This window comes from Carettochelys insculpta, chromosome 1, assembly GCF_033958435.1.
Source record: "Carettochelys insculpta isolate YL-2023 chromosome 1, ASM3395843v1, whole genome shotgun sequence".
Taxonomy (NCBI): Eukaryota; Metazoa; Chordata; order Testudines; family Carettochelyidae; genus Carettochelys; species Carettochelys insculpta.
In genome coordinates, this window is record NC_134137.1 from 213,944,447 (window position 1) to 213,967,181 (window position 22,735).

The 22,735-nt window shown below is 40.2% G+C and overlaps 1 protein-coding gene across 1 annotated transcript in view; it reads left to right on the plus strand.

Moving 5' to 3' along the window:
* The first annotated feature begins 5,076 nt into the window (after positions 1-5,076).
* MYH15 (myosin heavy chain 15) overlaps positions 5,077-22,735 on the plus strand; it is a 63,341-nt gene continuing 45,682 nt past the window's right edge. The window contains exons 1-12 of the mRNA XM_074998830.1: positions 5,077-5,092; positions 7,877-8,019; positions 9,739-9,842; positions 11,249-11,392; positions 12,683-12,839; positions 15,761-15,788; positions 17,184-17,277; positions 18,674-18,694; positions 19,295-19,387; positions 19,920-19,983; positions 20,086-20,184; positions 22,289-22,392. Of these exons, the coding sequence (XP_074854931.1) occupies positions 7,929-8,019; positions 9,739-9,842; positions 11,249-11,392; positions 12,683-12,839; positions 15,761-15,788; positions 17,184-17,277; positions 18,674-18,694; positions 19,295-19,387; positions 19,920-19,983; positions 20,086-20,184; positions 22,289-22,392 (999 nt within the window). The 5' untranslated portion in view covers positions 5,077-5,092; positions 7,877-7,928. The remainder of the gene's footprint in view (positions 5,093-7,876; positions 8,020-9,738; positions 9,843-11,248; positions 11,393-12,682; positions 12,840-15,760; positions 15,789-17,183; positions 17,278-18,673; positions 18,695-19,294; positions 19,388-19,919; positions 19,984-20,085; positions 20,185-22,288; positions 22,393-22,735) is intronic.

Sequence of the window (22,735 nt, forward strand, 5' to 3'; positions counted from 1 at the left end):
TATAGATTTGATTTTCTTAAATTCAATTTTATAATGGTGGGTTTTAAAAATTCAAGTTTGAGTATCCTCATCTCCCCACAAAGTCGAGTTAGTGCTGCTGCAGTAAATTGCCAAAAAAACCAACTGTGGCAGCAATGCATTGTGGGAACCTATCCCACAGTTCCCTCAGCCCAATAGCATTCTGGGGCTTTTTGCCACTAAAGCGGTTGTGAGTATGTGATGTAATCTTCCAACATGGCATTGCCTTCATTCCCCTTTCCTTTTCAGAAGGAAAGAAGTAAAAGTAGGCAATCCTATGAGAAAGAAAATAGGCTGGATTCCGAAGGTTACTAAACCATGTAAACTGGTTGCTCAGCTGCTTTCTCCCCTGTTGAAAGAACACCTTTGCATTACTATGATTTCCTTTAGGTATAACTTTTGCCTGATCAGCTAACTAGCACGCCAGGCTGGGGACTGTCGTACCCACATGGCAGAATGGCTGTGCCATCTCAACTAGTCTCTCAGCTGCTTTGCCCCTCCCTTGAAAGCACAGTTTGTATGATATGACACATCTTGCAAATAATAATGGAAACAATTCAGTTCACTGAAAACAAAAAAGGTACTTTTTTGAAATGGAGCCAGATTTCCAAAGTTTGCTTTGGTATGATGGTTCATGCTATACGGTGGGGGTGGAAGCTCAGGGAACAGTTGACATGGTCCCTTCAAGGGACAGGTCCTTTTGGGGGATTTCCTGCTGGTGGGGTGTAGTTGAGGGACCAGTTGACAGGGGGTCCACTCATTGGATTTCTGCCAGCCCCCACCACACGCTGCCCCACCAAAAACATATCAAAGACAGCCAGCCCATGAAATATTTGCTGTGGGGGGAGACTCTTCCCCCCCCCCGCCACCCTCGGCGACAGCCAGCCCCTGAAAATCTTTCCTGCCTTTGGAGCCTTCACCGTGCACAAGGCAGGACATGGTGCTGTCTGGCAGCATGGTCTGCACTGCACCACAGGCATGAGTTTTTATTGGGTCGGGGGGTAGCCACATGATGTGGTTGGGTGGGGGATAGACCCCCGACTGCATGGCATCTGTGGGGGAGCAGGGAGTTGCCCCTGTACAAATGTGAACCGCAGAAGGGAAGTTTCTTGGCCTCTCGTGACCCCCACAACCTAGCTGTGATGTGGTGCAGTAGGGCGAGTGGTGGTGCCAGGGTTGAAAAAGAAAATCTGAATCTCTCCTGCTATATCCTGTGCAGGGACGAAGCCAGCACCCCACGCTGGGGCTATTTTTTCATGGGTAGATGCGATAGTCATGCTGATAATAAAGAAATGAATTCAAAATGGGCCCAGGTGCCCACTTCAATTTCCCAGACTTCCTGGTGCTGAAGTCAAATTCGTGGGCTTCCTGTTACTGATTTCCTGCACACCTGGAGAGTAGCGGAGGTGGAAGCAGCCAGAGCAGACAACCATGGAGTATTGTGGTATACATATGGGACACCTCTGGAGGCCAATAAAGTCAATGTAAATAATTGCCGTTTCCACACTAGCATTAATCTGACCCTTTAAATTCAAACTTGGGTCTACAACCTTAGCGCACCCTAAAATTGACCTAATGGCATTCACAGAGAAGATAGTGACATTGTAAAATTGAGCTAATCGACTTTATGATGTAGTGTAGACATAGCTTGAGTGCTGAGTCTGAGTTTCTCCAGAGGTTGTGCGTGAAAATGAACACCAGTGACAGAAGCTGCATTTTGTAGGAAATGGGCTCAAACTTCACAATAACAGCTCTAACTTATCTCAGCTAAATTCACTTATTTTCCCCAGAAGACAGTATTACCATATGTGATTATACTATATAAAATACGTTGGAAAAGGAGAGCAGTTTTTCTTTTCTAAAAATTCACTCCAGTGAAAGTGCATGGGGGATGTTGAAAGGTTTGCTTAACACTTTACATTTCAAAGGCCTTGATGTTTTCTTTTTTGTGCCTTTAGTACAAGGTGCAAAGGAATTATTTGTAATGTGTTTGCCATGATACTAAGCTGGCTGTGGTCTCTGTATTCCAAACCTTGTTTAGAATGGTGTTATGTTGGATAATGACAAGGTCATAGAAGCACCATTGATTCTTTGCACCCCTGTATTCTATCTAAATTAATACAACACCCCTCACTTCTGGGATGCACAAGCAGCAATGATCAATGACCTAGCTGTGCTCTAAATCTCCTCAGATACAGCTATTGCAGGTGCTCCTCACTAAGGGATACTTTTTTGCAACTTGCTGTATGGTACGGCCAAGGAATTGTGAATGAAAATTCAGACTCTCAAAATATCTATTAGGAATAGCTTCCCTCAACTTGCAGACATCTCTTCAGTAGTACATGCTGTTTTATTTCCAAGGCATGCTATTCAAGAACAGTTTATTGTGCATGTCGTGTTTTAAGAGGCAGCTGGCCCTTGACAAGATGCATTTTGTGTTTTAGAAAACAGGTGTCACAAATGGGCTTTTACACAAACCAGATGACAACCTCGCTAAATAAAACCATGGCATCCATGTTGACACTATCTGGGTCTAGAGAAGATAAATGTTATTGCATTCTTCTGCAATATGTAATATTATTAAAATAGGTTAGTCACAAGTGCACTTTATCAAACTTCCTACTTTTCCAAATGTAATCAACAGTTAAAGAAATAGTCAGCTGTATTAACCTTTCTAAATATAGTTTTGCAGGGGCTAATGCCCTTGTTTGTCGTTGTTTAACTTAACCAAGTTGTCTCGTCTAATGGATAGCAAAACAACAATATAAAAAAAGAAAGAAGCATGGCAGTGCAAGAATAACAAATGTCCAGTGGCCAACCATGTCATCATTTTCAAGGAAAAACTGTGTAGGTGCTACCTACGCCACATACAAGTGACACAAATCATGAAATGACATTGGCATCAGCTGTTGAAATAGCCATTTGACTGCCCTTTGTGTGAACATGGGTTTAAAGAGGATGCATATGTGCAGAACAGAAGATACAAAAATAATGCAGTGGCTGTAAAAGATAGGCGTTTTTAATGTAATCTGAGAGTGTTTAATTCTGTGTTAAGAAATATAGTTACTAACAGTATGAAAGGAAGCATGGTGAGAGCACTCGTTTGTATTATGCCTCTAGCCATGAGTGATGTGAAATGCTAATAGCGTTTCCAGTCTTCAGTAGCAGAATAAGAACATCCGCATAAACATTAATCTGGAACAGACATGTAATCAGTCATGTTTTGCACTGCATTATCAGGAGTGTCCAATCAAGTTTTACAGGGTTATTCATTCATTATTCATCTAAATGCTCTAAACCCAAGCAGTCAAATTTGTTTGTTCTGAACCAATATAAAACAATAATCACAAAGTGCATAGCCTTAGGGGGCGGAAAAAAACTTTCACATGTGGATAAACAGCTGTTGTGTTCCAGGTACAAGAGTCAATCAAGAACAGCTGAGTTCATTCAGCTCTGCCATCGACTTCTGTTGTGGTCTTAAGCAAGTTTCTTATCCATCTTCATCTGGTGTGGATTATCATGTTACCAGTGTTTTGCTGTTGAAAAGTTTTCAGTAGTTTTAGAGCAGTGCCTTGAAAAAGGGACTGAAATGAACCTGCTTTAGTGGAAATGTGAACAACACATTTGCCACAGCACCCTGAACTACAGGGGACTTGGAACACATAGCTAACTTTGTGTTCGAATGCACTTTGCTTAGATGGATTCACTCAAACAAAGTATTGAAACTTTTGCCTTCTCTTTCTCTATATGAGGTGATGCCCCTTCCTTCCTGGAACACTAAGCATATCATGTCACACTCTCAAAGCATACCCATCAATTTCTCCTCTATTAGTTTATCTATTCAGTGAGCTTCTGTCTTCTCATGCAATCCCCTTGTCTTTGTAACTTGTCCTTGTCCATTCTATCAAGGCAGCAGCTTAAGAACAGCAGATTCAATTTTTAAGTCTTTATTCTGGTCTGATTACAAACAAAAATAATCACAGTGTATATCTAGGAATAGAACTTTGGATGTTAACTTTTTTAACTCTCAGAATTCAGTTTTCTGACCAGCGCTCATCAGTGCCCTATTCTACTATTTGTCTTGTAGCCAACTAATATTATTTGCAACTATCACATTCCACTAGTAATGTACGTTCAGATTACACTGGGATCCAAAGAAACCCAGAAACTTTGGAATGCTGGTGAAACTAATAAACTAGGATATCTTAATATTTGTATGGATTTAGGTTAATTTAGCTATTTATTGGCTAAATCTGAGGTATATCTGGACTTATTTAGGTGGTTTCCACTGTCCAGGAATTGAGTTTGCCACAAGAAGGCTAGATCCAGGACTATAGTTTGAAGCCTAAAACTTCACATCCACACCTAATTTCCACACTTCAAAGGATAATGCCTGCTTTAAGTACTATTTGCTGGTTATTTTTTCATATAGGAACATTATATTCTTCATCATCTTCACAGTCCTGCCATTGCACAGAATTGGAATTTCCACAGTCCTTGAGTTTAGTTTTGATTCATTGAGGCCATGAAAGTAAGAGGAATGATTGTTTTGTGCATAAGGTATGGGAGACCTAGGATCAGTTCCTAGCTTTATTTGAAAAGTGTATGTTTGGTCCATAGTCATAGACACATAGAACCCAAAGCACCTTTTGATCACTTATCTTTTGTATAAGAAACTGTGGGATTTATTTTCCAAATTAATTATATCTGAATTGTCTTATTTCTTTCTTTAGCTTACAGCAGTTAGGTTCTCAGAAAAAAGTAGCACTTGCTATTTGTTAAAATACGGGCAGTTTGGCAATGATAGGTGTTATTCCATGAAGTCATCCAGCAAGAATGAAGTGGGTAGGAAAGCAATTCAATAGCATATCACACCCCCCCCACAGTTCCCACATCATACCCTCCCATGTACACTCTGCAGCATTGCTGTCTCTTCTAGGACTGGGCAGACAAATATAGAAACAAAGGATAACTACTGATGCCTTTATATCATTATCACCAGTGACCTTGGAGAAGGTGTATAAAAAGTCTGCACCAAGCAGAATCCTGATACTTTTCTTCTTTGCTTTACGGGGTAGGTACTTTTCTCTTTTACTTACGTACAGTCAACTGTGGTCAAAATTTTTATCTTTGTTTTTTTTTTTTGCTGATGTCAACTTAAGGTTTTTAGTAGTGATGACAGTAAATATACAGCCCTCTATTAGTAATCCAAGAATACTGTCTTAATGGTAGGCTAACAAACCTATCTTGCTCTTGAAGCGTCCTCTTTCTAATGTTTGTTTATTCATTTGGAAGAGCCAAAGCATCAGGTTCTTTGCTATTATGCAGAAGGTGGACAGATGAGCTATTATGTGCAAATCACATTTGTCCATGTTCCCTAACATCTGAGGCAGGTTATGAATTGTGCAGTTTAACCTTTCAAGCCGCTCAGCTAGCCAAGGAGTTCTAAAGACTGACATGACCTCAGTACTTTGAGAATCATTGGATACCATATTAAATATATGCTCTGTTTTGCAGAAACAATGAAGGCAATCAGACTTCCCTGTCTGTGATGTCTACTGGCTAAAGTAAAAGCAGGGTTGATAGACTAGTGCTCATGCTTTCTAGTTGTGGAAATGCTACTGGTTTATTGATGGCCTTGGATGACTCCCTTAACTTTTTTTATATATGAGTTGCTCTTTTAAGACTATGGATACACCAGAATTCCCAGGTGTGTTGTGGGGCTTAGATAATGTGTGCAGTACTCTAAGTCCCTCAGATAAAAGATACTATACAAGAGTGAAGCATTATTATTTTAGTACTGATTAGAATGGCCTGAAATCTAGGCTTCCCGGACGTCTGAATATTTGGGTCAAGCTCGTATGTGCTGATTATGATAACTTAAAAATATGCTTTGTGGTTGCAATGGACTGAAAAACAACTTCAGTTTCTTGTACCTTGTAATGATTTTGTCGTGTTAACTCCCAAGAGATTTTACCAGTGCCCTTTTTTGTTTAAAAAAATAAAAAGAGGAGCCAGTACTCAGCCAGCTCCCGCCCCTCAACCCTCAGCCAGTCCCATGGCTGGGGATACCAAGGTACCGGTACTCAATACCAGCAAGTATTGGCACAAAAAAAGCACTGGATTTTACATAATATAGACATACAAAGGCCTAACGTTGAAAGCTCTCCATTCATGGAATGCCACTTAAAGTAAATGGGATCTTTGCACACAGCGGTCTTGCAGGTTCGTGCTCCCTGATTTTAGCAGTGCCGTTGCACTAGTATAAAATGCCTAGCTTATGTGCTTGCCCTGTATTTACTAAGAGGGTGTAGTTCAATAGTGCACCCAAAAACTAAGGAAGAGGCCTTGTAATGGCTGTCGTAAGTAAAAATATATGATGTGAATGGCACAAAAGTGGGGTTTTTTTATGTATATGTATATAATGGGCTGATGCAAAAGCAGACACACATATGCAAACATTGAACTCGGCATGGCTCACACACTTGTTTTAATTCTGTTTCAATACATGACAGGTTGTGGTTTCAGAAGTCTTTTGTGGTATGGCCCCATGGCAGTTCAATACCTGTGGGTGGCCCGTGTCACTGGGCATGTGCTCACAGGGTTGGGCTGCTGTTCTTTAAAATTGCTGTGTAGGCTTTCGGGTTCAGCTGGAGCCCAGCCCCAGAGATTGTCCTTGTTTATGAGACCTCAGAGTCTTGCCTCCAGTTCTAGCCCAAAACCCAACACTTTTACAGCCTTACTGCCTGAGCCCCACAAATTCATGCCATCTGACGGGGGCCAGACGCAGATATTTAATTGAAGTGTAGCTGTACCTTTGGTGCTATGCCAGGTCTTTTCCTGCCACCAGGAGAGGAAAAGGAAAGGAAGTAAGGAAAGACCTTAGCAATTCAGACTGTTATGAGGAGCTTGATGTTAAATCGCTGAAGGGCTTTTCAGTCACCGAAGAGTGACACTGAAGTGTCAGCAGTCAAGCCTAGATAGACTCAGATTTTTTAGAAGAGTATAGGCTACTTTCAGGAGACAGAGATGGATTACTGCACTAAAACAGTAAAACAGGGAGCTCTGGAGACAGCTGTATAATCTGTATTGCTTTATATGTTTAAAAGTGATCAGTTTTTGTGTGTAAGGCATGTATCCGGAGACTGATTCTGCTTGGAGGATATTTTTTTAAGCTTCATAACAATCCTGTAAAATAAATAAAAATAGGCTTATCTTAGGCCTCCTGTAAATGTCTCTTTAGCATCTGCCCCTGGCACAATCATTCAATCTTCTGAAGTCAGGCTGTTGTAATAATCAACTGTACAGGCATAAAAGGGAATAATTATGGCACCTTGAGTAAAATAAAACAGAAAAAAATAGTTAAATGTGACATGATGGAATTTTCAGAACAGCTCTGCCAGCTCCCAGGGACTTCAGCAAGACTGAAATTAGGCAATGGTGAGTGGTTTTGAAAATCTCCCCCTCAAATGGCACTTTATGGTGACAGAGTCTCAAGGAGTTTCACGTGCAGCAACTCTGACCTCTATTCACATTTGGTGCAAAATGATAGTTTATCATTGAAGCCAAATTCTGCCATGGAGGAGATTGTGATTCACAGCTATGGCTACTTACTACTCTGTTGACTTCAAAGAGCTTGCAAGGGGCGACGTTAATCGAGGAGACAAAATGGCCTATAATCTTTGGTTGACTTGTCAAGTTCACATTTGAAATTTGTATCCACTGGTATTACAGGCTCTTTTGATAGGCTTAAGCGCTATTATTTTGTTCATCTGTTTTGGATCATTTCTCAGGCTTGTTGTAAAAGAGTAGTATTTCTCAGGCTTGTTGTAAAAGAGTAGTATTTTCTATTTTGTAGACTAGATCCTTTGCTTCTGTCTGTGGGGTGCACTCTCTAAAAAATTGCCAAGATGATGGGTGTGTCGGAATTCGGGGAGGCTGCACCGTTCCTCAGGAAGAGTGATAAGGAGATAATGATATTACAAACTGTGGCATTTGATGGTAAGACAGAAGACATTTTCCTCTGTTATTGGTTTGTTAACCTGAAATATGTGGCAAACTGACCACTTAACTGAATGTATAGCTTGGGAACATTGCAGCTAAAAGTTCTTCAGGAGATGCCTTCTTCATATTTGTTAAAAAGCGTAGCATACTGACACTATTATCATTTTAAAAAAGAATTACTGGCATCTGACTAATGCATCTATATTTGTTACCTGTACAAGGTATCTATTACCTACATAGCCACCTGAAATCTAGTATGCATACATGGACTTAACTTTTTAATAACAGTGTAGATTTGAATTTAGTCTGTGGGCCTTACTACAAAAAATGAGCAGTCCTGTAGCATCTTAAAGACTAACAAATTAATTAGGTAATGAGCTTTCATGGGTAAGACCCACTTCAACTTCGACTAGAAAGCTCAAAGTTGAACAAGTGGGTCTTACACACAAAAGCTCATCACTTAACAAATAAATTTGTTAGTCTTTAAGGTGCTATAGCACTGCTTGTTACTTGTGAAGCTGCAGACTAACACGGCTACCCTTCCGATGCTGTGTCTACACTAGCCCCCTTCTTCGAAGGGAGTATGGTAATCAGCCTGATCGGAGAATTCAAATGAAGTGCTGCTGTGAAGGTGCAGCACCTAATTAGGAGCAACGAAGGGTCCTGTGGCATCTTATAGACTAACAGAAAAGTTTAGAGCATGAGGTTTCGTGAGTTAACTCACGAAAGCTCATGCTCTAAACTTTTCTGTTAGTCTATAAGATGCCACAGGACCCTTCGTTGCTGCTACAGATCCAGACTAACACGGCTACCCCTCTGATACTTGACACCTAATTAGGCTAATTCTCCCTGTGGCAACTTTGAAGTTGCCGCGGAGAGAATTAGCCTAATGAGGTGCTGCATCTTCTTCGCAGCACTTCATTAGGATTCTCTGGTCAGGCTGATTACCATGCCCACTTCAAAGGAGGGGGCTAGTGTAGACACAGCCTGAGACTATTTTTAAGATTTGTTTTCCATGACTTATTTTCTTGTAATCCATTCAAAGAGGATCCTGAGGAAGAGTAATGCATAAGCATATAAACACATAAAGGAGAGAGAGGTTTATTGTATATATCAGTAAATTATTCATACTATTCCATAGTGAAGAATAATACTTTTTTGACAACATGGAGCTAACCCAGTTACTCCTAGTCCAAGAAAGAGATGCTTGTAGCTGAACACACATTGTTACTACTATTAACGATTTACATGACAAATAGTATGCTTAAATTAACAGAATGTGACAGTAAGGTTAAGACGCATGGCTGGGAAGCAAGAAATGTGGGTTCTATTCTTGATTCTGATAGTGATTTTTGGAGAAGTAACTTAACATAGATTCCCCATCTTTAAGTTGGTGGTCATGCCTAACTGTCTCCAAGGGTGTACATTAGTGAAATGTTTTGTAGACTCTGATGAACGGCTCTATAGAAGGGCAAAATTGAATAGGCAAATGAGAAACAGAAAAGTAATGTTAAGGGACTTTATACCCCACATCTACACATGCAGCTCCCATTGCTTTTAATGGATGTTAAGCACTTGGTTTGACAGAGTGATATGGCATAAAAGGTTTCAGTATGCGTTCCATATGAAAATAATCTCAGCAATATGACTCCATAAGTATGCAATGTGTTTTCATTTGAATGCATATGCTGAACCCTTACCTGTCTGATTCCATAGGGAAAAAGAAGTGTTGGGTTCCTGATGAGAAGAAAGCTTATATTGAAGCTGAGATAAAAGAGCACAGCGGTGGCAAAGTCACTGTTGAGACTGTGGATGGAAAGGTTTGAAATATTTTTATTTGTCCATCAATGTGTGACGGTTAGTGGAAACAGAATCAAATCATTTAATAATCACAACCTGTGTGTGTGTGTGTGTGATTCTTTTATTTTTTGGTTTTTTCCTTCACATTTTCTCTTTTTTTGATATTGAAGAGCCAAAATATGCAACAAAGCAATCCTCTCTTGGGGAAAAAAATTAAACTGAAATGTACTTCATGATTTCCAAGATCATACCACTTCATATTTTTACCACACCAGTCTTTTTTTCCCTGTTCCTCTGCCCTGTGTTTACCTGACACTTGTTACCCACAACAGTGAATAAAATTGCATATGTAGGACAGGTTGTGCTGAAGAATTTTCTCCTATTGTGGTCCACAAGAATCAGAAATGTGTGGTCTGCAAGAGTCAGTTAAAGTTTGAGTAAAAAAATGGGCCAGGGACGTGATGTGGTGTAAAGCAGTGTTTCTCAGCCAGCGGTACAAGTACCCTTGGGGGCACACTGAGGTCTTCCAGGGAGTACATCAGCTCATCTAGATATTTGCCTAGTTTTACAACAGGTTATGTAAAAAAACACTAGTAAAGTCAGTACGATCTGAAAGTTCTTTCAGACAATGACTTGTTTCTATGGCTTCATCTGCCTTACGCTGAAACATAAGTACAGTATTTTTATTCCAATTCGTTTATTTGATAATAAGATGGTAGAAAGCCAGCAAGTTTTCAACAGTAGTCTTCTATGATATTTTTGCATGTTTTCTTATGTAAGTCGTTTTTAAGTGAAGTATAACTAGGTGGTTTGCGAAACAAATCTGACTCCTAAAAAGAGTACGGTAGTCTGGAAAGGTTGAATCACACTTGTTTTGAAACCTCAGATTATTTTAGAACCATGTTTCTCAACTGGCATTACATGAGAGAAGTCTGAAGGTACTTACAATTTTTTATTGGAAAAAAAAAGAAAAAGCTTGAGAAGCACTGGTGCAAAGTGTGCTGTACTGGGGCTGATGAGATGTGTGTTTTGTTCCGGTCTCTGCCACTGACCTCCTTTGTGACTTTTGGGCAAGCCACGTCCCCTCCCTGTGTTTGTTTCCCCTCTGACCCTGACACTTTTGTGTCCTGGGGCACAGACCGCTTGTCACCCTATTTGTGCAACAGGACTACTATCTCAGTTCAGCTCTCTGGGTGACATCAGACTATAAAGAAATTAAAATATAGTAAAGCTTGGTTTGTACCTGTTTAAAAAAAAGTCAGTGGTCAATCCACCCTCACACCCCAGAATCCTTAGTACATATGAGCCTTTCTTTAAAGGTGTGTTGTCAGCTCATTTGTTGCTTTTTTAATGTTACACTGTGGAGAGTATGGAAAGACAAGATGATAGTGGTTGCCCACAGCGTTGCACTTACCTGTCTTTGCAGACCATAACTGTAAAAGAAGATGATGTTCAGTCAATGAACCCCCCGAAGTTTGATATGATCGAGGACATGGCTATGTTGACCCACCTTAATGAGGCATCTGTGCTGCAAAATCTGAACAGGCGCTATAGCCACTGGATGATTTATGTGAGGGTCGTTTGTATAAAAGCATGTCTTATAAAGTGTATTCCACAAATGCTTTAGAGCTAATGGCTTTGCCTCTACTTTGTATTTTACTTCTAACATTGTTTGACACCAATTTGGGGCGGGGGGTAACTCCTACATTTGAAAAAAAAAATGGGCTGTGGGGCTCAATTTTGTGTCTGAACATGAAGCTAAAGAGAAAAGCAAATAAACAAAGACACTGGTTTTTTTGTCTTCAGGAGTGGGAACGGGGCAGCAGAGTGGACAACAGTATGTTTTTTCTGGTCATTCTCACACTGGAGACCCCGTTCATTTTATACCACTGTCAGTGCTAATTAAGACCCCCACCCCCCCGCCAAAAAAAAAAGCCTAGATATTACTAATTTCCTAGGCATTAGTGGCTACCACTTAAAATGTATGTAATTGGTTTTGGGGGTTTGGCTTTTTGTTAGAGGGAGAGAAAGTGAGCTTAAGGGAAACTGGGTTTTTATTTTACTCTCAGCAGCCTCTCTCTTTGTCTGTCTGATTTAGCTCTAAACCCTTCCCTGGTATCACTCCCCAAAAGAAAGTTCCATATGATTTCTAAAAACCCCAAGGACAACCTTCATCAGTAGCTTACCTCATCGGGCCAAATTTTGTCCTCAGTTTGATGTATACAGTTCTGACTCAAATCGCTGTATCAGATACTCCTCTCCGTGCTCTTCAGTTCATCATATGTTAAGCAGAGCTCATGCTTATTCTCTCTCCCTTTTGTAGAAACTAATGGATAAAGGATAGTAACTAGGAGTGAGATTTAGATGCCTAGAAATATGGCTGTTCTGCTGTTAGACTCCCATGGCTGGCCCTTGCCAGCTGGTTTGGGCTTGAGCTCTGGGGCTGTTTAATTGTAGTGCAGACATTCCAGCTCAGGCTGCATCCTGAAATCTGGGACCTTCCTACCTTGTGGCGTTACAGCCTCGGGATCCTGCGTGAGCCCACCCATCTTTACTGCAGCTAAACAGCCCCACAAACCAGTCCCGTGAGCCTGAGTCCACTGTTACAAGTCAATCGTAGGTTTTAAATTGCAGTGGATGCTTACGCTACTTGCCCAAGCCATTTTTTATAATGGGACTTAGCATGAAGAGGCCTAACTGGCTTAGATGACTGAGGGAAGAGTGCCTAAATACCTTTAAAAATCTGTGTCAAAGGCACTATGTAAGAGCTAATGGATGACTGATACTAAAACTGATAGGTTTGTCTTAAATCTCACTTGGTATAAAGGCCATTTACTCTCTGACTTGGGTTTCTTTTTAGACCTATTCAGGTTTATTCTGCGTGACTATAAACCCCTACAAATGGCTTCCAGTGTACAACCCAGAGGTGGTTAGTGCATACAAAGGCAAAAGGCGGTCAGAGGCTCCTCCTCACATCTTCTCCATTGCAGATAATGCATACAATGACATGCTGCGCAGTAAGTAGCATTATTTGCTTTTCAAACTTCAATTTACTTTACTTTGTCTATGAGACCGATTCTGACTCTTTAAAACTCGGTAGAATTTTAACAGTGAAACCTACCAGAGCTGAACATGCAAATACTCTAAAAGTGGGGGGTTAGAATTGAGAACAAGGGACTGGAATGTACCTCAAGTTCTATTCTTGATACTGTGACTATCTAGCTAACTGATTTAGTACTTCACTTTCTCTGTCTGTAAAATGGGAGTAATAATAATTGTCTACCTGAGTGTTTTGAGGGCTAATTCACCATAGATTGTAATAGAACTGTGTTAACACCCCCACTCAAAGTCCATGAATAGTCACTCAAACATAAAAAATAAATTGGCTTTGCCTGTGCAGGACCTCCGCCAGAATTTAGATGGGACAAGTTCCTGCATCAGGATAGTTCTGGGGGTAGACATCTCTTGCATACATCTGATACATTCACACACACACTCCTGAAAGAAAAGCTTTAGCTATGTTCATACATTACTTTGTGTGAACGAGACAAGAAAATTAAACTCTAAGTTTTGCACCCAGTCATGTCTTAAAATAGCTTGAGTTTTTTCCCCCCATGCACATTGTCTTACATAAAGTCTATCTGGGTCCAGAAGGAAAAAAAGTTCCACAGTTCCTAAAATTCACTGATCCTTGTTTATAGACCCTACTTTCACAAAGATACAACACCACAGTAGTTTGTACAAGCCTTCTAATAAGAAGAATAAGCTTATCCAATCAAGGGATGGAAAATAAATAGGTTCTAGGGTACTACAGCTTGCTAGACCTAGTTTGATCTCTTCCTATATCCTCTGTGGTAGCAGTCCTTAATGATGAACATTCTCTAAAGATGAACCTGACAAAGCAGGTCTTTGCCCACAAAAGCTTAGGCTCCAATAAATCTGTTAGTCTATAAGGTGCCACAGGATTTTTCATTTTTTCAAATAATAAATTAATAATAATAACAGTTAATGTTAATAACAATAAGAGACCCCGAGTGGGTAATACCTGCATGTAACTTTTGATTAAATAGGAAATAAACATATTTAACCTTGCAGCTTCCAAATTCTCTTTGGGGAGGGGGAAGTAACCTACATTCTTGTTTAAGCATCCCATTGTGCAAAGAAATCAGTGAATCTAATGACAGGTGGAGGAAGAGAACAATGAGTTAAAACGAAAGGTAATGCTGAATTCATGAACGTTTTCATAATGTGTTATGTTAAAATTAGTATCTGATTTTTTGCTTTGACACCACAGTTGTGTCTACTCCACAAAAATTACTTCCAAGTTGCTTACTTTGAAGTACAACTTTGAAGCAGGCATTTTCGAAGCTGAGTGTCTATACGCACCCTACTTCAACATAGGGCACTACTCCATTCCTGGGAATGAAGTAAGGGCTCATAACTTGCAGCTGTCTCTCTATTGACTGCTTCCTGAAGGCTGCTATATTTCTGTAACTGAGGGAATGCTGGTTCACTTTCAAACTAGTTCATTGCTGAGGATTTTAACAAAGTGAGGGAAACCAAACCAGAGCTAAAAATTAGGAGAGCCACAAATCTATGGCTCTTCCTGTACAGATACTGAGGCTGCTGTCTAAACCAGAAGTTATCAAACTGCGTGGGGCAGGGGGAGGACAGGGCACTGGGGAACGGGGCACAGAATGCATTCAAGGAAGGGGATATGAGACCTTAGGGGAAAGTAATTACTAAGTGCATTTTACCCACAGCAGTGAATAACTAGTAAAGCTGATTCCTTCAGACACGAGGGCCTCAGAGGTCACTATGCATTTGATTCTATATGGTGCTGTGCATTTTGACAGATTTCCGTTAAGCTTCTGTAGCATTATGGAGTGTTGTTGCTTTGTATATTAACCCATTTTCTCTGATATGGCATGTGCATTTAATTATAAGCATGGACCACAATGGAGCTCTTGCTCTCATGCCAATGGATCGTTGTCACTGTTTGAAACAATGCCTTGCTGTTTTAATATTTAGTAATAGTTGCCTGGGGGCTTTTTTTTTAATTGGCATATGCACTTGTATGGTGGGGAAAATGGTGTAACCTATTACAGACACAAAGAAGAGGAATATTATCAAATTAATTTGAGCACTGCTCAGTTCCAAGTTCAAATGCAGTGCCCTCTGAATTAGTGGAAGATCTTTGTACCACTTAGTAGCATTAAACTTCATATCCACTAGAAATGATGCAATAGATATTTGATCTAGTATTCGATCTGTTTGATTCCTTCCATTAGAGGGCAGTGGTGGTGTACACATGCCAGCTGCTACGAGGAAATCTTATTACAGGTGGAAATGCAAAAAAAACAACTACTGGAGCCTAAGATTTTTAACATAATTTTAGAAAATACAGGAATCTCATCCTGCTCTCAAAAAGGGACTAACAAGTGGAAGAAAATGGGAGGAGGTGGAGAACTGGGAAATGTAGACATAAACATGGCTGTTAAGGGAAGTTGGTTTATCAGCTAATGGTACAGTTATGGTCAGGGTGGGCCACATATACTGGGGTGTAATTCACTGATGTCAGCGGAATTAAAACAACAATAAATTTGGACCAAAGTTCTTTTTTTTAAAAAAAAAATCTACAATGAAAACTTGAGATTCATTATGGTAATCATGTACATAAAAGAACTATCTGTGTGTAAACATCAAGGAGGGAAAGGAGTTGTTTAGAAGACCAGCAGAGGGACCCCTTGGAAATGAACAAAGCTATGCTTAAGAGGAACAGAAGGACCCTTTTGCTTTTACATTGTGACAGTTTTCCAGGGAAAGTGGTGAAATGAACATCACTTGACTGTTAATTAGATTGCACAAAGCACTGGAGCATTTAGTGTCTATATGATAATTCTAATGACCTACCTTTCTCCTCTTTCTTCTTCCTTAGATAGAGAGAACCAGTCTATGCTGATCACGTAAGTGTTTTTTCGTCTGTCTTGGGAATCTGTTATTTCAAAAAGAAATGTCCTCCTGAAATGCAATGTCTGTGAAAGAGCGGGAAGGAAATTCCATTAACCCTTGAATGCAGAGCAGTTTCCAGGTGATTGACATCCTGAATATCCAGTTTCAATGCGCCTGAGAATGGGGAATACAGTCTTGCACTTCTTGGGTGACTTTTTGCAGGTTTAAACTTGCGTTAATGGTGAACTGACTGTAACTTGATGTCTTAATACTATGATATGAGGACTTCCATAACTAAGGCAGAGCTGCAGACATAAATGCTGGGCCACTGGGCAAGGTCGGGGTTGGGGGGAAGGAGGATGGTGGTTCTGACCTCTTGGAAGGTGTGAGGCCTCAAGCAGAATGGGTGGGGCTGGAAGCTAGCGGCACCCATCCAGTACTTCAGCGCTCTCTGGTGCTCAGGGCTTCTGTGGTGATTTAAAGGCCTTGTGGTTCTGGCTGCTGCCGTGGTAGCTGTGGCCAGGAGTCCCAAATGTCCAGACTCAGTTTAAATGTCCAAACCCAGTGCAGCAGCCCCTTTTGCCACCTTCTCCTTGTCAGCGATCCTGGCCAGAGATTAGGGCTGCTTGAGGTTCTGTGGCCTGCAACATGAGCAGGTCACACTAGCATATCACTGCGAAATCTGAGTTACTGATTGGAAGTTGTTGCCATCTGAAGACTGCCATAGCCAGCGTGACATAGCTAGCTCAGGACCTAATGGACTGTGACCTGCTCACTAATTACTTATATGAGGTCCTTTCAGTCCAGAAGCAAAGCACATTAGAAAGGCCACACAGAAGACGTTGGTGCTGTTGTTGCCCTGGCTCTGTCTGTACTGTGAGTAGATAGAAGACCTCTTTTCCCCGAGGTGGCTGATTTGGCACCTTTCTCCAGCACAAAATGTAGTTAAACCGACAGTCAAATGTAGGGAGATAGCTTAAAAGGAAATGAAAGCAGGGAGCTTGGTCTACTGACTAGAGCAAAGGATGGAGAACCTAGGGTTTCAGATACTAGTCACAGCTCAGCTACTCGCTGTGTAATGCTGAGCGAGTAACTTTGCCTTTCTGAGTCCATTTCCTACTGGCTGACGATTCACCTACCTCAAATGCTGAGACATTTGTAATGGGACTCATTGTACACAGATGGACTCATATTAATTGCAAATTATGATTATATTTCTGAACCCAGGCAGGTAAATAATCAGGTATTACTATTGCTGTTTATTCCGTCCGTGGTCTGATTGCCACACAAAAGTCCAAACCCCAATAAGCTGCTGAGACGAATCTGTCAAGAACAAAGAGTTGACAGAGTTGGTGGGTAAAAGGATTGATTCTGGCTCATTTTAGTAGTGTCATTATTATCTCTTTTAGTGGAGAATCTGGTGCTGGCAAGACTGTGAATACAAAACGCGTTATTCAGTACTTTGCCACAGTAGCAGCACTCGGAGAACCTGGTAAAAAGATTGTGAGTATGCAAGGGGCTGTTCTCGTGACTGCCAAGATTTGCCTACCTTTTGAAACCTACCTTTTGAGTCTGTAACCATAACATGAGATCTTACAGGCTAAGCAGCAGCAGGCAAGATCACTACTTGGACAGGAAATCCCAAAGGAAAAGGCAGCTTGCTTGAGGAAAATGTGTTGAAGACTCAATAAGAGGCATTTATCCTTGTAAATCAGCACTACTCTTGTCCAATACAATGTTAGGGCACTTCCAGGACAGAAAACCCAGGCTTCTATCACTTGAGATTTTTTTAAACACCACAAGGTACTTTTTTTTCTTTTTTTCAGAAACCATTGGCCATGGTGCCCTTTACTACATCCTAGAACTGATCAAAAACTCTCTCTTCTTTTCCAAATGTTTTGGATTTGGTTTTGGTTTTTGGCTTTAGAAATGCTTTTGGTTGTCAAAAACTTAGAACATTTTTAACAGAAGTTCTGTTTTGTTGAAAAGTGTTATATTGGTTGTTTGAGGGTGGGTGGTGTCAAAAAATGTTTGACAAAAATTTTCAACCCGTTTGCTTAATTCCAATTTTGTAAGTTACGTTCTGGCTATAATCACTGCCTGGACTTTCAGCTGAATATTGTACAGTGGTATGGAGCTGCTCAGCCTCATTTTACTTCTCAATCAAATATACTTCTGTGATGGATTAAGTCAGTGAGTCTTATGTACTGCATATACAGGGCCCAATGAGTCAGTAACTGATGAAAATACAAAACCATGCATGAACTCATTTTGTGCATGCAAAACTTTTATCAGGTGGCTGAGTGTCCAGTAGTCCAACCTGGTGGGTGCTTGATTTTGACAGGTGGACTCAGTTGGATGGTGCGTGATTCATACAAATTTAGTGACTGAAATTGGAGGTTCAGCCATAGTTTGATAAAGAGGTACCATTGTATCTCCATTGTCTTTCATGACCAATATAGATATTACAGCTCCGGAAGCTCAGATACCAGAGGATCCAGTTTCCTAAAGCTTGTCTACTTCTGCTGGCATCCGTTCATCTTTTTTCTCTGATGCTATGTCTTCTGTCTGGGTCTGGTTTGTCTGTTGTTCCAATTGGAATCCATTTGGGGCAGCTAGTTTGGACAAAGATTGTGGGAACAAGCAAGGTTAAACCCACACTTGCCTATTCCAAGATGTGTTAGGAGCAGGAAGTAACATAAGTGGAGGGAGGCCAGACAAGGTGTGTGCTGGGAGAGGGAGTGCTGTCAGTGAGCACCCACTGTCCACAGAGCTTGCCTGGTGTACGCGGACTAGATCCCTAATCCTTGCTACTCTTTCTATCTTTTGCAAACTCCTTCATGGTAGTAATCATTATGTCTTCCTTTTTCTTTTCTCTTTATTATTGCTCCTGTGGTAGCTACCAGCCACTAGGACTGGGGTAAGTAGAGGACTTCACTATTTTGTCTCATGTTCTCAGTCCAAGACTGCTATTGAGTTCACCCAAGGCAGGTGGTCAGTCTCTGTTTATTGTAAGTTCATTTTGTACTGCCCCACGTTCCTCTGAGCCTTGGACTATTCAAATTAAATTCACTTCAACACATAGTCATAAGCTAATTTAAATTAAAGGGCGGCAGAGTTCTGTGGAGTTCTAAATCCCCTGGTTGAGTTTGAAAATCTCACCCATTAGGAATTTTGAATGCCTTTACGCAACACTAAAGTACTGTTATTAGTCAGTACTTCTCACTTTAATCAGCAATGCCTCCCTTACAAGCACAAACTTCCATATAAACCCGTACACTAGCACTTCATAATCAGCATTGGTTTACTTGTTCTCAGTGGCCACTAGGCATAAAATCTGTGAAACAGCTTTTAGGGTTCAAGGACTTCAGCACATGGAGAGCTTGAAAGTGCGATTCCTGTGCTCTATTGAAACTGGTCTAATTGCAGCTGTGAGTGAAGTCAGATACTGAGATAAATTTGTATCCTGTATTTCTGCACCGATGGTTTAACAACAGTGGTTCAATGCTTTGGTTTTTAGGGTACCTTGGAAGATCAAATTATCCAAGCAAATCCAGCTTTAGAAGCCTTTGGGAATGCCAAAACACTGAGAAATGACAACTCTTCACGTTTTGTAAGTTGTCTTTAGTTCTAATGCCTTGTTCATCTGCCCTTAATGATAACATATATAGTAATAGTGTGTAATGTAGTAAATTTACAATAGTGTGTAATGTAGTAAATAATGATGTTTGTATTCATTCGGTTTATCAAACACCTTTCATTTCTTCCACTGAAGTGCTTGGATTGTTTCAAGGTTAGAGTATTTCTAACAATGATCAAATAAAAAAAAGTTTTAAAAAATGCCACATATAACTTGAAAAGAGACAGCGGAATACGTGTACCAGCTCATTATAACAAACCAAAAAGGACTAAACAAAGGTGTGTGTGTGTTTAGGCTTTGAAACTGGTAAGCATAATATATAGGTAAGTTAAGCACAATGTTTAGTACATTCGGAATAACTTGTTGGAAAATTCCCTCTCCCCACACCAGTAAGTTAACAAAGCCCTAAGCCAGCTGACTGTCATGTAGGAGTTTTATTCTGATATTTGTTGTGCCTGTTTTACAGTTTATTTGCAGTAATTAGAATGTTCTTTTGCAAAATTAGGGTAAATTTATCAGAATCCATTTTGGAACCACAGGCAAGCTGTCATCTGCTGATATTGAAATTTGTAAGCATTGAAATTTGTTCTCCTTGCTATATCATCACAAATTCCTGTTTGACACTTCAGTGAAGAAGCTTTCCCTTACTGAATTTTTTATTCTCTAACCAGATTTACTGGAGAAATCCCGAGTGATTTTCCAGCAGCCAGGTGAAAGAGACTATCATATCTTCTACCAAATTCTGTCAGGAAAGAAATCAGAACTACAAGGTAAGCCTAAAATATTGAGAGGGCAGGTACAAAAAGACAGGTGATTGTATAAATGGCCAAAATGGATAAAAATACTGTTATGTTTGAAAGGATCCTTATGCTTCCACATGTCAAAACAATCTAAGTCGGTCAAAACGAAATGACTGTGGATTTCTTAAAATGAGGTTGTTTTGATAGCAGCAACACAAAGGGCAATTTTCTTCTTGACATGCAAATACAGAATGCTCGCTAATGTCAGTGTTCTATATTCAAAGAGGAGAATGGAGTTCCAAGCTGAATTTTTAAAATATTTTGTTTTCTATTAGCTATAATAAAAAAAACATTTATATAGCCAGGTCTGACAAAGTTATTAGAAATAATAAGTCTCAAACTACTTGTAAAACATCACCTGAGGTGGTAAGGTTATTGGTATCCCCACTTAAATGTGGAGAAATCAAGTTACAGAAAGTTGAAAGGACTTACACAAGCTCATGCAGGAATCTGTAGAAAAGTCATGAAAAGGACCCAATTCCCTGCTTATACTATTTGGCAACACCAGTGTTCTCTGTAAACTGCATGCTTGTGTGGCTGCTCAGGACAGATTGAAATGCCGCCCAGCTAAGTAGCATGGCTAAGTTTTTTATTTCTACTGTTGATGAACATTCACACATGCCTCAGTGCTCATAAAATTATTCTGCACATGGATTGAAAAAATTCCACACATGGATGAAAAAGATTAGAGGGAACAGTGGGCAAGAGTCTTGCCCAGATGTATAGTGTTCGTATTTGTTGCAGAGGATGCAAATTCCACAAACATTTTCAGAGCAGAGAACTTGATGTAATATTTATCTTTAAGTTTTGTTTTTCATTGTGGAAGAAAAGGAAGCATGAGAGCAGAAGGTTAGTTGCACTGTTGTTCACTGACAACAATGTAAAATATTTTTTCTACTCATCTTGGGATAGTGAGTTCCCCTAAAACACAATGCTAGTTTAGGACAATTCAATCAAGGATTCTTAACATGCATTATTCTCTGAGTGTATCGTGCAAGTATGGCAGAGGGCAAAGCACAGAACACCCTTTCTTGATACTCTACCTTATTTATTGTCCAGTGCCCTTCTCTTGGAGCATGCTGAGATATTTCGTTCTCTGTATGTGTATGTGCCCTCATATCTTTAAGGGTATGCAGTGGGGTATATTCCCAAGAACACATATCCACATTCAGGTCCTTTGCCCTCATGGGTGAGAGATGTGCTTTTACAGACTCTTTTGGTCCATGCTCTCTCTCCCATTCTTGGTCTCTAGTCTGAGACAGAGTAGAGAACAGTGATTGAAGTGAGAACTGGAAGAGTATATTCTTAAGTTTGATGCCAGCTCTGCAACTGTCTTACTGTGAGATTCAGGCACATTTGTCTGTGCCATTATTTCCGAATTAGTAAAAAGCACACTACTTCCATACAATGCACTGAGGCTTATGTAATTAACATTTGTTATGTGTTTTGATATCATTGGATGGAATGGACTCTTTTTCACCATCAGTTTCTGACAGCATTTCTGTCAAGCAACTACAGACATTAGGAGTATTTACTTACAGATTTCTGGTTCCACTTGCTGTATGCACACAAGTTAAAATAAAAAGAATCAAGATAAAGTAACTTGAACAGAAACTCTTTGCCCACATTTTTAAGTGCAATATTTATAACCTGTGCAATGTGTCTTCTTTCCCATGGCCTTCACTTATGTGTCTTGGATTTACTTTGCTCTTACACAGCCACAAGCAGTTTTTTTCCTCCAGTGTCCTGAAATTGAACTCAGTGTTGATCTCTGCTTTTGGGAGCAGTCAAACCTTGAATGTGAGGTTATTGTCATTTGATACTTGAGAGGAAGGAGCTAACAGTTGCTGAGATGATTCTTCATAGGTATTGCTGTGGCATCTGAAAGCCTCAGTGAGGCTGTGGCCAGATGCTACAAACATCTAGTGAATGACAGTTCCTGTCCCAGCATGTTTATGGTGTGTGTGAATTTGTATGGAAAGACAAAGTGGTCAAACAATGGTTTATTTTTCATTTGGAATCAATTTCAGGCCATTTATAATGGCGCTGCTTGACTGTGGTGTTTCTTTTGCAGATATGTTGCTTGTATCTACAAACCCCTATGACTTCCACTTTTGTTCACAAGGGGTAGTGACTGTGGAAAATTTGGATGATGGAGAAGAACTGATGGCAACAGATGTAAGACAACATTAGTTTGGCATTTGCTTGGGGGGGAGTGTGTGTGTGTGTTGAGAAAGACTAATGTGGGTGTGGAGTCCCACTCTCATTGGGATTTTTACCATTGATTTAAATAGAAGTAAGAGTGGAATCCAGCTGTTAATTGTTTCACACTATGAAGCATGAGATTTGACAGTCCTTACAGTTTGGGCACAAACATATACATACATATGGAGATATACGTATCTCATAGAACTGGAAGGGACTTGAGAGGTCATCAAGTCCAGTCCCCTGCTCTAACAGTAGGACCTACCACCATCCTTCTTTTCTTTTTTTTAAATCTAACCTGCCCCAACATTTGCTA